General features: G+C 41.8%; 2 protein-coding genes across 5 annotated transcripts in view; both read left to right on the forward strand.

Moving 5' to 3' along the window:
• tncb (tenascin Cb) overlaps positions 1 to 5,479 on the forward strand; it is a 34,301-nt gene extending 28,822 nt beyond the window's left edge. For all 4 annotated transcript variants that reach the window (XM_076047111.1, XM_076047110.1, XM_076047112.1 and 1 more), the window contains 9 exons: positions 280 to 399; positions 1,007 to 1,150; positions 1,338 to 1,468; positions 1,574 to 1,706; positions 2,731 to 2,882; positions 3,046 to 3,142; positions 3,315 to 3,476; positions 3,627 to 3,790; positions 4,379 to 5,479. In XM_076047111.1, the coding sequence (XP_075903226.1) occupies positions 280 to 399; positions 1,007 to 1,150; positions 1,338 to 1,468; positions 1,574 to 1,706; positions 2,731 to 2,882; positions 3,046 to 3,142; positions 3,315 to 3,476; positions 3,627 to 3,790; positions 4,379 to 4,489 (1,214 nt within the window). In that variant the 3' untranslated portion in view covers positions 4,490 to 5,479. The remainder of the gene's footprint in view (positions 1 to 279; positions 400 to 1,006; positions 1,151 to 1,337; positions 1,469 to 1,573; positions 1,707 to 2,730; positions 2,883 to 3,045; positions 3,143 to 3,314; positions 3,477 to 3,626; positions 3,791 to 4,378) is intronic.
• Positions 5,480 to 8,957: 3,478 nt separating this feature from the next.
• On the forward strand, positions 8,958 to 11,450 carry b3galt8 (beta-1,3-galactosyltransferase 8). The gene has a single exon (XM_076047124.1). It carries the CDS (start codon positions 9,085 to 9,087, stop codon positions 10,051 to 10,053), a length of 969 nt encoding a protein of 322 aa, XP_075903239.1. The 5' UTR covers positions 8,958 to 9,084; the 3' UTR covers positions 10,054 to 11,450.
• The last annotated feature ends 290 nt before the right edge of the window (positions 11,451 to 11,740 follow it).

Here is an 11,740-nt window from a genome sequence, read left to right on the forward strand (position 1 = left end):
ATATAAAAATGAAGTATACTCAATTTTCCCCCAAACCATCATTCCAGGATGTGTGAAAGTCATTTGTGTAACTTTATATATTACTTTGTTCATCTAGAAAGGCTGGTGATGAAACGATGGGTTTAATTTAGTGTCTGTTTAAATTAGAAAATTTTAATTTGTGTTTTTGTGAATCCATGGGAACAGTTTTTTTTTTGTTTTGTTTTTCACTACACTGCCGCACGATAAAGCATCTGTTTTAAAGGTCAATCTGTTTGTGTGCGTGTGTGTGTGTTGCAGCTCTGGATAAGCCCCGTGGACTGACTGCAGTCAACATCACAGACAATGGAGCTTTGCTGCTTTGGCAGCCTGCCATTGCAACTGTGGACGGCTATGTTATCACCTTCAGTGCAGACTCAGGTACCATGCATGTAGGGGATGTTGGTAAAACAAAAACAAAAAAAATCTGGCCAATACAAAAGAACGATATTCATTATGTTTAGTTATTTCCTAAGCTCGGTATCTCTAGTGCAGTGAAAAATCACCTCATTGCCTAATTGATTGTGCCTCACACATTCTATTCATTACATTTAGATGGAAATGCTCTCATGGTCTTGGTTTTTATGTATTTAATTATCTTTAAGATAAAGGCTCTTACCAAATATCTAAGTGACTGTCACTCAAAATACAGAGTAACTTCGCTTAAACAAAACACAGAGGGCTTTACAGGAGGCTCATTTGATCATTCTTGCTAATTCTGCCAAAAATGTACTATAATGATTGTTTGATTTGAGTACTTATGTATCCTAAATTGTTTATAGACATAATAATATATGTACAGCAATGTACACCCATGTGACTGCCTGTCAAATTCTGCAGTTCAGCGTACATAAATCGTGTTGGTTTTTTTTTGTTTGTTTTGTTCTTTTAATGAAACTAATACATCAGCACCATGTTTGTACCCTGTGTCTGATGGCATTTTGATATAAACCTACATTGTGTTTTTGTTTTTTTTGCATGACATCAGCGGGTCCAGTGATGGAGCGAGTTTCAGGGAACATTGTTGAGTTTCAAATGAGCTCCCTGACGCCAGCAACACACTACACTGTGAAGGTTTACGCTGTGAGGGACTTGGCTAAGAGTGCAGCCACGACAACTGAATTCACTACGGGTGAGTGTTTCTGGAAGTTCAGTATTCTCCTTCAGGAATTGTTCATTCAAACTACATACAAAAGCATTTTGAGGCAACAATACTTACACACATTTCTACATATGTGTATTCATATGTGCTTGTATGAAACACACTTGAAACCCAAGACGGGAGGGGATAAATAACGTTTCTAGCGTCTCTCTTCTAGATGTGGACGCGCCTTATGATTTAGCAGCCAGTAACATCCTCATAGAAAGTGGGCTGCTGGCCTGGAAGCCACCTCGTGCTGACATCACTGGGTACATTCTGAGTTTCGAGTCCACGGATGGCACCGTTCGTGTAAGTATTGCGCAGGAGCCTTGTGGAATCGGGCCTGGCTGCTCCGAGGTATTTCGTATCTGGTTGTGCCTTCAGAGTGGAGTTTTCCAATGATTTCTCTCCCAGGAGGTGGTGCTGAGTCCATCCGCCGTCTCTTACAACATGGCTCAACTCAGTGCCTCCACGGAGTATTCGGTGAAACTGCAGGCTATTGCCGGTCCGAAGAGAAGCAGAGTCATCACGACTGTGTTCACGACCGGTGAGCGGACTCCTTTTTGCTACAGGGATGGGATGATAAGCCTGTTTTGATCTTACATTGAGACTTAGACTTTCTTTATTGGTCATTGAAAAAGAGAAAGGCAGCAGTGATTCTTTCTACAAAGAAACATCGATGCCCGACTCCAGAGTACAGCAATCTTTTGTAATTATAAGAATAAAATGTAAAAATATATTTTTTTAAATTGTTGAATATGTGTCCATTATAAGTTTGCATCTTCACATGACACTCATATGTACGTTTTGGAAGAAGAAAAAAAACTCAGCTGTGACTGTTTAATTAAAGTTGTTTAGATTACACAGAAAAGCGGTTTAACCTGTGCCAGCCGAAGCTTTAAAAATACTAAATTATTTCATTTTTAAATAACAAAATGAACCAGAAAAAAGTTCAACAGTCATGTAGATGATAGCAAAAGAAGAAAATTATTCTGTAAGGTTTATAATTATGATGAAAAGCACGACGCGAGACAAATATTGTATGCCTTGTGACAAAATGTCAAATAGAATTGGAGCTTAATTTTTTCATTTGCATGACAAAATACTTTTGGGGGGAAAGCGCTTCTAGATGTCTCTGCATGTGACTTAGATTAATATATTTTGATTCATTGAAAATATTCATAAACTTGACGGTATTTTTATTAATAACTTGGGGGCATTTGAAATTAAGAACAAAATAATTTATGAGTGAAAGATTCACTGCATTACAAGAAAATAAGTTAGAGGAACTAGAACAGGGCTGTTTGCAGCTGTTTTATCAGTTCATCTGTATTTTTTTTTCTTATGTATTAGTTAACTGAATGCACAACAAGCTGAGGACATTCCTTTTATTGAGTGTAATTGCACATCTCACATTCCCTTTAATGAGTTTTTCTCATTTTTGCAGCTTACAAACCAGACGGGAACCTCACCTTAAACTATTCAACATCAAATTAAATCTCCGCTGTAGATCTTCAATCAGAAGCCGATGCTGTTTACTTGACGCTGTTGTGTGTTGTGTCTTTGTGTAGCTGGCGTGCTGTACAGACACCCCAGGGACTGTTCCCAGACGCTGCTCAACGGTGACACCTCCTCTGGCCTGTACACCGTCTATCTGGGCGGGGACGAGAGCCAGCCAATCCAGGTCTACTGTGACATGGCCACCGACGGGGGTGGATGGATTGTAAGTCGCCACCAAACAGACAGACTGTGAGAAATGTTGTACTGGCACATGTTCCGCCCTTACCTTACCTGAATTGCCGTTGCAATCAGAAATGAAGAGCCTTAATACAGTGCAAACAGAAATGGTTGATTCATCGGGAATCTGTCTCTTTTTTTATTTTCAGGTTTTCCTGAGACGCCAGAGTGGCAAGACAGAGTTCTTCCGCAACTGGAAAAATTACACCGCTGGATTTGGTGATTTGAATGATGAATTCTGGCTCGGTACGTTCAAGATACACAACAAGACGGCTACACACGCAGTAGCATTCGAAAGTCGCACACTGTCACGCAGTTGTCTTTTGAGCTCAGGAACTTCGGAATGTAATAAACAGCCTCTCTACTGAATTGTTACCGTGGTCCATCCATCTGAGGAACAGTCTCTGCTTGCGCTCAGGTCTCTCCAACCTGCACAAGGTCACGGCCGGAGGTCAGTACGAGCTGCGCGTCGACCTGCGAGACAAGGGAGAAACGGCCTACGCTCAGTATGACAAGTTTTCCGTGTCTGAACCTCGGACCCGTTACAAGGTGCACGTGGGAGGCTACAGCGGAACAGCAGGTATAGCGGATCGACACATTCAGTGAAGTGTATCGTGAATTAGCGTATTCGTATTAATTGAATAATCTTTGAAGGATTAAAAGTAAAGACTGTAAACACAAACTGAGCCACGTTGTCGACGCGTTCCGTGTTTGTCCCGCGCTTTTCTAGGTGACTCCATGACCTACCACCACGGTCGTCCATTTTCCACCTTCGACCACGACAACGACATCGCCGTCACCAACTGCGCCCTGTCATACAAGGGAGCGTTCTGGTATAAAAACTGCCACAGAGTCAACCTGATGGGACGATACGGAGACAACAATCACAGCAAGGTAACGTGACTGCGTGGGCTAATGGCCACATTTCCATATCGTTAGCCTAATAGCATAATTGCCTAAATCATTTTTTGGGGCCAAATTGTGATATCTGAAAAAAAAAACAACAACAACAATTTACTTGCTAAAAAAATGTGTTTTTTCTTGTTTTCCGAAAACGTTCAAATATGACTTAGGCGACTATGCTATGAGGCTAACGATATGCTACAGGACGTAGTTTGGGGTCATTGACTCATTTCATATCATTTCTTCAAGTTCGGCCTCAAGTTTGCCCGTGCCTGTTTTTGCCTCGTCAGTGTCGTTGCCAAATCTTTCTGTGAACTCTGTCTCTGCTGGACAGGTAGACAAGTAAGCAGGAGAAATGAACTCATTTTCGAAACGTTTACTTCAGTGTGCCAGCTCAGTCTGCAGCTCAGTCTGTTGCAGGCGTTGTTGGTGGCGCTTTAACACAGCAAAAATTAAATCAGTGAGTGGGAAGTTAAAAATCAAAGGTCACTTTATGAGTTCCTTCGACGGTGGAGCTGTTTAATCTCGACAGTTTGTTTTTTATTTAAATGCATTTTGCTTTGTCCGTCTCTTCCCCAGGGGGTGAACTGGTTCCACTGGAAAGGCCACGAGCACTCCATTGAGTTTGCAGAGATGAAGATTCGGCCATCCAACTTTCGAAATCTGGAAGGAAGAAGGAAACGTTCATAAGAACAGCATCGCTCAACTCCACTCCCACGCTTCCATATCTCACAGCGACCAAAAGCCACGACCAGGAGCTCTGCCAAGATCCACCTCGACTCTGTGACTTTCCTGTCACTTGCTGGGAAGATCATGAAAACTAATGTATTTGTCCAAAACTACACTCAAACCCAGCCCACAAATTTTCTATTCAACCACCAAAGAGAGAAACAATATCTCAATCTGATCGGATTCTGGTGTTTCCATGTAGCAGCATGAGTAGGGTGGTAAGTGTACAGATTAGCCATTATGTCATTATGATATGCAGATTCGATGTTCCATATCCTTCCTTTGCGAAGGTCTGGGCCATCTTTGCAAATATACAATGTTCATTTCCTCGGCTCATGACATTCTATTCCCTGTAAAGCACAAAAGATATTGGTTTTAAACAAGTGGTGATGTAATGATGAGGTCCTGGTGGCAATATGCTTCAGCCACGATAATTTGTCTTTCAATGAATGCAGAAAAGAAAAAGTCGATGTGTGGTTGTTCTGTTTTCTGTGTCAAATAAATGCAAGGCAGGACCAGTTGTCCTCGATGTAACACCGTGTTTGATGCCTGTTCTTGTTCTTTTTACAAAATGTGAATACGGTACATATATGTGGAAAAAGAAATGTTATGTTGTTCACATCAAAATGTCAAGTGCAAAACATAAAAAGGACAGTTCCATTTGAAGTATATTTGACATAGTGAGGTATCTGTTCTTATGTTGGCGACAATAGTGTTTGGAATCATTAAGCATAGAAAATTAGTTCCTTTGTTTTTACCTCCTATCCCAACACCCTCCCCCATTTGTCTGATAAAGCACACTAAACCATTAACCATTTAAAGAATGCCTGTGTAAATTTGTTTTTATTATTTTTCATTTATAACTGAGTGACCAATTGTGTTTCTCTGTAAACTGTATTACAATAAAAAAAACAAAAAAAAAAACATTTGTTTAAAAGAAACATGACTATTCACTTTCATATGTCAACATAGAAATAGTTAATTGACATTAAGGGAGCATTTTACGGTGGTCATTTTCATCTTCCTCCTTTTTCATTCATCTTTCACACATTCATCCTTTCCAACAAATCATCAAAGTCTTTGTTTAAGGAGGCTAATAAAACATCAACATCATCTACATATAGAGAGCCAGTTTTCAAACGTGAAGCCCCCAGGTTGACCACAATCCTGATCCTGGCTACACCTCATTATCATCCTCATGAGCGTCAAGAACAGGACTGGAGACAGACTGCCTTGGTGGAGTTGAAGAGCCTCGGCCTGTAACAAAAGGCCCAATCCCCACAGGGGACTGGGGTTGTGAACATAGCACTTATGGCAGTAGCGACACCAAAGAATATTCCTGCTGGAATACAGCGCAGTGGAATGTGGCCATACAATGCAACTGTGTTTGAAGCGTGAGGTTGCATCAGTTGCAGATTGTCCACATCCAGCTCTCCAGACCTCAGCTACTGGCCAGGCCTCTGCAACCAACCCCTTTCACTTGCTACCAAATAAGCCCACTCAGCAACCAAGCCTGTTCGCCAACTACTGACCAAGCTTCTGGTCTAGGCCACGATCAACAGTCAATAGGGTCAGAGTGTGCAGTATGCAGGTGCCCTCCTACGTCTTCCTCAGGGTCAACAAAGTGCAAGGTGTAACAATGTCGAGAAAGGGAATTAAAAAATATATATATAAGAGGGAAATATGAAATACCATGGGCGATACGGAAGTGCAGTGGTTAGCACTGTCGCCTCACAGCAAAAAGGTTGTGGGTTCGATGCCAGGCCTGGGGCCTTTCTGTGTGGAGTTTGCGTGTTCTCCCTGTGTCTGCGTGGGTTCTCTCCAGGTTCTCCGGCTGCACACAAATTCGTCTGAAGCAAACCTTCACAGTTGCATTTTCATGGTCACTTTTTTTGATTGAATTGTCTCCAATTGCGAGATGTGGGGGGGTGGGGGGGGGCAACAAGGTGGTGCAGTGGCACCTCACAGCAAGAAGGTTGTAGGTTGTGGTGTGGTGAGTTGTATTCCCGAGGCCTTGGACCTTTCCGTGTTGAGTTGGCATGTTCCTCCTACAGTTCGTCAACATGCCTATGAGGCAAATTGGGGGATTGTGAATTGGCCATGTGGCCCTGTGCCACCCTGCAGACTTGTCCAGGGTGAACTCTGCCTTTACCAAAAGACATGAATGAATGAATGAATGAATGAATGAATGAATGAACGGAAGGTCAAATTGTCCTGTTTACTTGAACACTGAATAAAGAGTTTACGCTTGATTTGTAGGTTCCCTTAATGCTGTGCGCTGTGACATCATTTGTGACATGTGCACATGATCCCACATCCAGCTACACGCAGAAGCCTGCCAGTGATGAAGCTGGAGTTGTCGACTGGGCTAATCAAGCTTGCTTTCTGTTTTGTTTTGTCTTTGTTGTTCCTGCATGTCCCTTGAAAGAAACGCAAAACGAAATTAGTCCAAACATTAGCCCTGTTTGAACAATTTTTCTCGGCCATTTCAACCAACTGCTCACCTGAAGTGTTGGTTGTTGGTTCAGCGGTTTGGAAGCACTGGGTGTTTTTTGTTGTTTTTTTTTTTCTTCCCGTGCTTGACACTTAAAGCACACACCCTCCTTTGCAACACCATTGACTGAAACAAACACGGAAAAGGGGATGAGCACTGCAGAGTACACTTTGTGCTTAGTGCTTATTTGATATGCAAATATCACATGCCCACCACCACCCCCCACCCTTCTTTCATGTGAGTCTAAGCATTTCGTGCCAACATTCTCAGAAGGGGGAGGACAGGACACACTTCATTTGAAGTTAGTGGCTGCGACGCAAAAAGACAAAAATAGTCTGAGAGGCCTTTGCGAAGAAAATGCAGCAGGATCTGGACTTTTCTGAAAGCATAGTGTAATATTAGTGGGGGGGGGGGGGACATTTATTATCTTTTAAAGATTGGTAACTTTGACACACGTGAGAGCACAGGTGTGACATTATGTTGTAATGGCAACTTATGCACCCTGGCCTTTAGGACTACCTCCAACCTCCTGCTGGTGGTTATATACGTGCATGGATGGGACTTTTGGGATGAGAGGCAAAACACCTCTGCGATAGCAAAAGCAGTTCAGTTGCCTCAACTTAACCTTTCTACATTCTAATCGCCTGGACAGCTGAGCATCTTCACAGACGCAAGCTCTTTTAGCGCACCTTAAATTATTGTATGTAATCATTTTGAAAAATTAGGGTGTTTTTTTTCTTAGAAATTTTCAATTTTTCTACCCTACATTGTTCTTTGCTTAGAATTGTTCTTAATGTTTTTGGTATTTTGTCTTTAAATGTTCTGTTTAAATGTCTTTTAGTGTTGTACTTTTAATTACTTGAAACATATTGCGTTAACTTGTGTACGAATTGCACGACACAAATAATGCTGCCTTGCCTTGCCTTGCCTACTGTTAAAGCAAAGGGATGTGGCGCTCCCTTGTGGAATGATTGGTATGGCTGCAGATCAGACAGTAAAATCTGGTCCACACATTTAAAATTAAATATTCCATTTCAATTCAAATCTAAATTGGATGACCCTACAGAATATCTATCTGTATTTTTTTTTTTAAGAGTTTTGAATGATTGAATGACGAAAGTATAAATTATTTTGATGCCAATATTAACCAACCATTTATCCCAGGGACTATTTCTCAGATAGAATTAAGCTGGCCCATAATTATTTAGTAAATTAATAAATAAAAGCTTTTATTAAAAGTCTTTTAAACAGCTTTTAAGTAAATTCCTTTTTGGTTGGTTGTTTTTTGTTGTTTGGTTTGGTTGTTGTTGTTGTTTTTATGTTTCTTTTGTTTTTAGCTCATATAAGTTGTTGAAATTTGATTTGAGACGAACTCTCACTTTTAAAAGTCAGGAGACTTCTCTGCCGCAGCGTGCCTGACTCCACCCTCTGTCGAATGTTTGTTTCCTGAACCAGGATGATCCAGCCTGTATCACTTGACTTGTGATCCAGGCCTGACGCAGCCTGGATCACACTGGACGCGGAACACACACACACACACACACACACACACACACACACACACACACACACACACACACACACACACACAAATGTAATAAATGATAAATGTAAAGATTAGATAAATAAATGTGTATTTATAGTGCATGTGTGGGTGTGGGTGTGTGTGTGGGTGTGTGTGGGTGTGTCTGTGGTGTGTGTGTGTGTGTGTACCGTCTACTTTAACTTACGGAAAAAATAATTGTATTAACATGTTTCGTACGTAAGTAAAGCATAGCGAATTATTTTTACGAATTTATTTACCCATGATTAAAAAAAAAGGGGGGGAAAAAAAGAACTCGAGTGGGAGTAAAAAAAAAAACAAAAAAAAAACAAAAAAACACACACAGCGGAGCCGTTCGCGTCTGATGTGAACCGGTGGGCTGCGGCTCGCGGCGCTTCCGCGTCCACTGTGACCCGGGCGTCACAAGTCAAGCAATGCGGAAGGTGGCCACCACCGCCTTCGAGACTCAAATGCCGCTTCACTCCTCGGGTCTGCGCTGCCACACACGGAGCTGGAATAATGACGATAAGTCACTCCTGGAGGTTGCTGAGGTTACTCGCAGTTTCGGCTGTCCTTGTTTTGACTGCTCAGATCTTTGTGTGTAGGATAGCACTGAGGAAACGTCCGCGTGAGGCGTCACACCCCCTTCCGGAAGACGTCCACAGGATCCTCGCTCCTGAAACCTACGAGTATATCATCAATCAGCCCGATATGTGCAAGGAACGAAGTCCGTTTCTGGTTTTTATGGTGCCTGTGTCGCCCGCAGAGGCCGAAGCCAGGGAGGCTGTGAGGAAAACATGGGGTGCTCCGAATCCGAACACCCTCACTCTTTTCTACACTGGCCTTCCGAAGGGGCCGGGGGTCGGACTCTTCCAGCAAAAGATGGAGGAGGAGAGCAAGGTGCACGCCGACATCATTCAGATGAACTTTCAGGACAGCTACCAAAACCTGACCATAAAGACCATGATGATGATGAACTGGCTGGCAACGTACTGTCCGAGTGCCTCCTACGCCATGAAGGTGGACGCTGACATCTTTGTGAACATTTTCTACCTCGTCAACCTTTTGAAAAGTGCCCCCGAACAAGGTTTCATCACGGGTTCCGTCATTACGGATGGTGCACCAAGGAGGGACAGGAACAGCAAGTGGTTCCTCTCGGAGGAGCTTTACCCAGAGGACAGTTTCCCTTGGTATGTGTCTGGGGCTGGCTACGTCTTCTCTTCGGACCTGGCCGCCAAGATCTCCTGGGGCTCCAGGTTTGTTCAGATGATCCCCCTGGAGGATGTTTACGTAGGATTGTGCCTCCGCGTGGTGGGAATTAAACCGGTGTACTCCCGCTCCCTGCTCACCTTCCGGAACCTGTTTGAAATCAGAAACCTCAAGTACGACCGGTGCACGTTTGCCAGGCGGGTTATCGTCAACCAGTTTAAGCCATCAGAACTGGTGCGCATCTGGCAGGACTTCTCCAGTGGCCATGACAACTGTTGACTTGGTGGGATTCATGAGAGTTGCCGAAGAATGTGAACCACTTTATGTTCAGTTGTATGAATGGGCCACCTTTTCGCGATTACCAAGAAAAACCACACAGAACCAATTAACAAGAAGATCACAGTCAGTCAGTTCTTTAAAAGGTGGTTGTGTGGTCCATTCTTTTGGCCATCATAAGAAAATACATATAGGACTTCAAAGCAGGGCCTGCTGAACGTGCAGGCTGCATTCTTGAAACTAACAGTGCAAACAAACTATGTATAGCTTGTAATGGGAATGTATGGAATCTAACCTAACCTACCCCTGGCCTGCTAACAATTACACTACTGCCTTACTGGACCTGCATCATGTAGAGTCAGCCTTTAAAGACCGACATTATAGAAAGAAATGTGATCATTGTGTGCCTTGAAATGATCTTAATTCGAAAGCCTCTGTTTGCATAAAAATGCAGGATTAAATACGGATCTTTCAGTCCATATATTTGACAGTTAACATCTTTTTAGATCTTCTGAATCTATGTTGCTTTATCAGGGCATACGGATATATCACTTCTTTACTGTTACAACTACCTCTGCATGTTCTCTCTCCCATTTTGCATGCGGTTGGGGTTGGTTTAAAAAGGAAAACTATCTAGCCACTGTCTCTCTGCTGACTAGACAGAGGTGTTGTCAAACGCTCTTGATAAGCAAATATTCTCAGGTTTACATGTTATCATTATCATGAAGGTCCCATTACTTCTTTGCTTGTACACTGATTTTTTTTTTAAACTGTTCCTGAAATTAAGTTAAATATTTTTTACTGATGCAAAAAAAATGAATATGGACAGCACTTATAGTATATAGCAATTCAGCCTTACTAGAAATTAAACACATTATCACCCTGAGATCACTCACTCCAAAGATGTTCGTTATACACAAGTTCTCTCAATAGATTTCAACAGAAATGAGCGAGAATTTATTTTTTAACTTTTGTTGCACTTACAGTAGTACCCAGTTAGTGTTTAATGACTCAGGGTTCATGTGTCAAAATTTTAAATATATTTTAAAAGGAATATCAACTTGCACTTTTGTTAAGCAGCCAAATATCCTTGCGTGGACATTATGCCATTGGACCTTATTTATTTATTGATTAAAAACAAAGCTTGTTGTGTGCGTGTGTTATACTGTATGTTCTAGTGTGCTGGAATTACATATGAAAACAGCTGATGGCAGCATGTGGCAGCAGATGAGAAATTGGTAACTGTCTATATGTGGATGATCCATGGCTTTAAAAAATGTAAATAAATGACATAGAAAATAAGTTTGGTTATTTTGTTGAGGTACAGCTTTGAAAAAGCAAATTCTCGAATTTTCTTTTATTGATTTAAAGTAACAAAGATTTGATTATGCTGAATGTAACTGAACTACATCTGTAACTACATACTGGTGACAAAATATTAACAGAATGTTCCCACAATAAGCAAGTGAATAAATTTCAATCACCCGTTTGCGTCCTGGATTTGTTTTGCTTTCTGTTTTTCTCATTTAGTCATTTCTACATCTCAACTTTTGTTTGGATTCGTGAACAATGGATCCACATTACTGTTTAAGGTTTAAAATGGAAAAGTGAACTTACAATTCATGATCGAGGAAGGTGGATCTGAGTTATCTATTCATGCATGTGATCAGTGCTGCCCTGGGTCACTTCA

Source organism: Nelusetta ayraudi, unplaced genomic scaffold (genome assembly GCF_046127955.1).
Source record: "Nelusetta ayraudi isolate G7.1 ecotype Tasmania unplaced genomic scaffold, CSIRO-AGI_Nayr_v1 ptg000092l, whole genome shotgun sequence".
In the NCBI taxonomy this organism is placed as follows: Eukaryota; Metazoa; Chordata; class Actinopteri; order Tetraodontiformes; family Monacanthidae; genus Nelusetta; species Nelusetta ayraudi.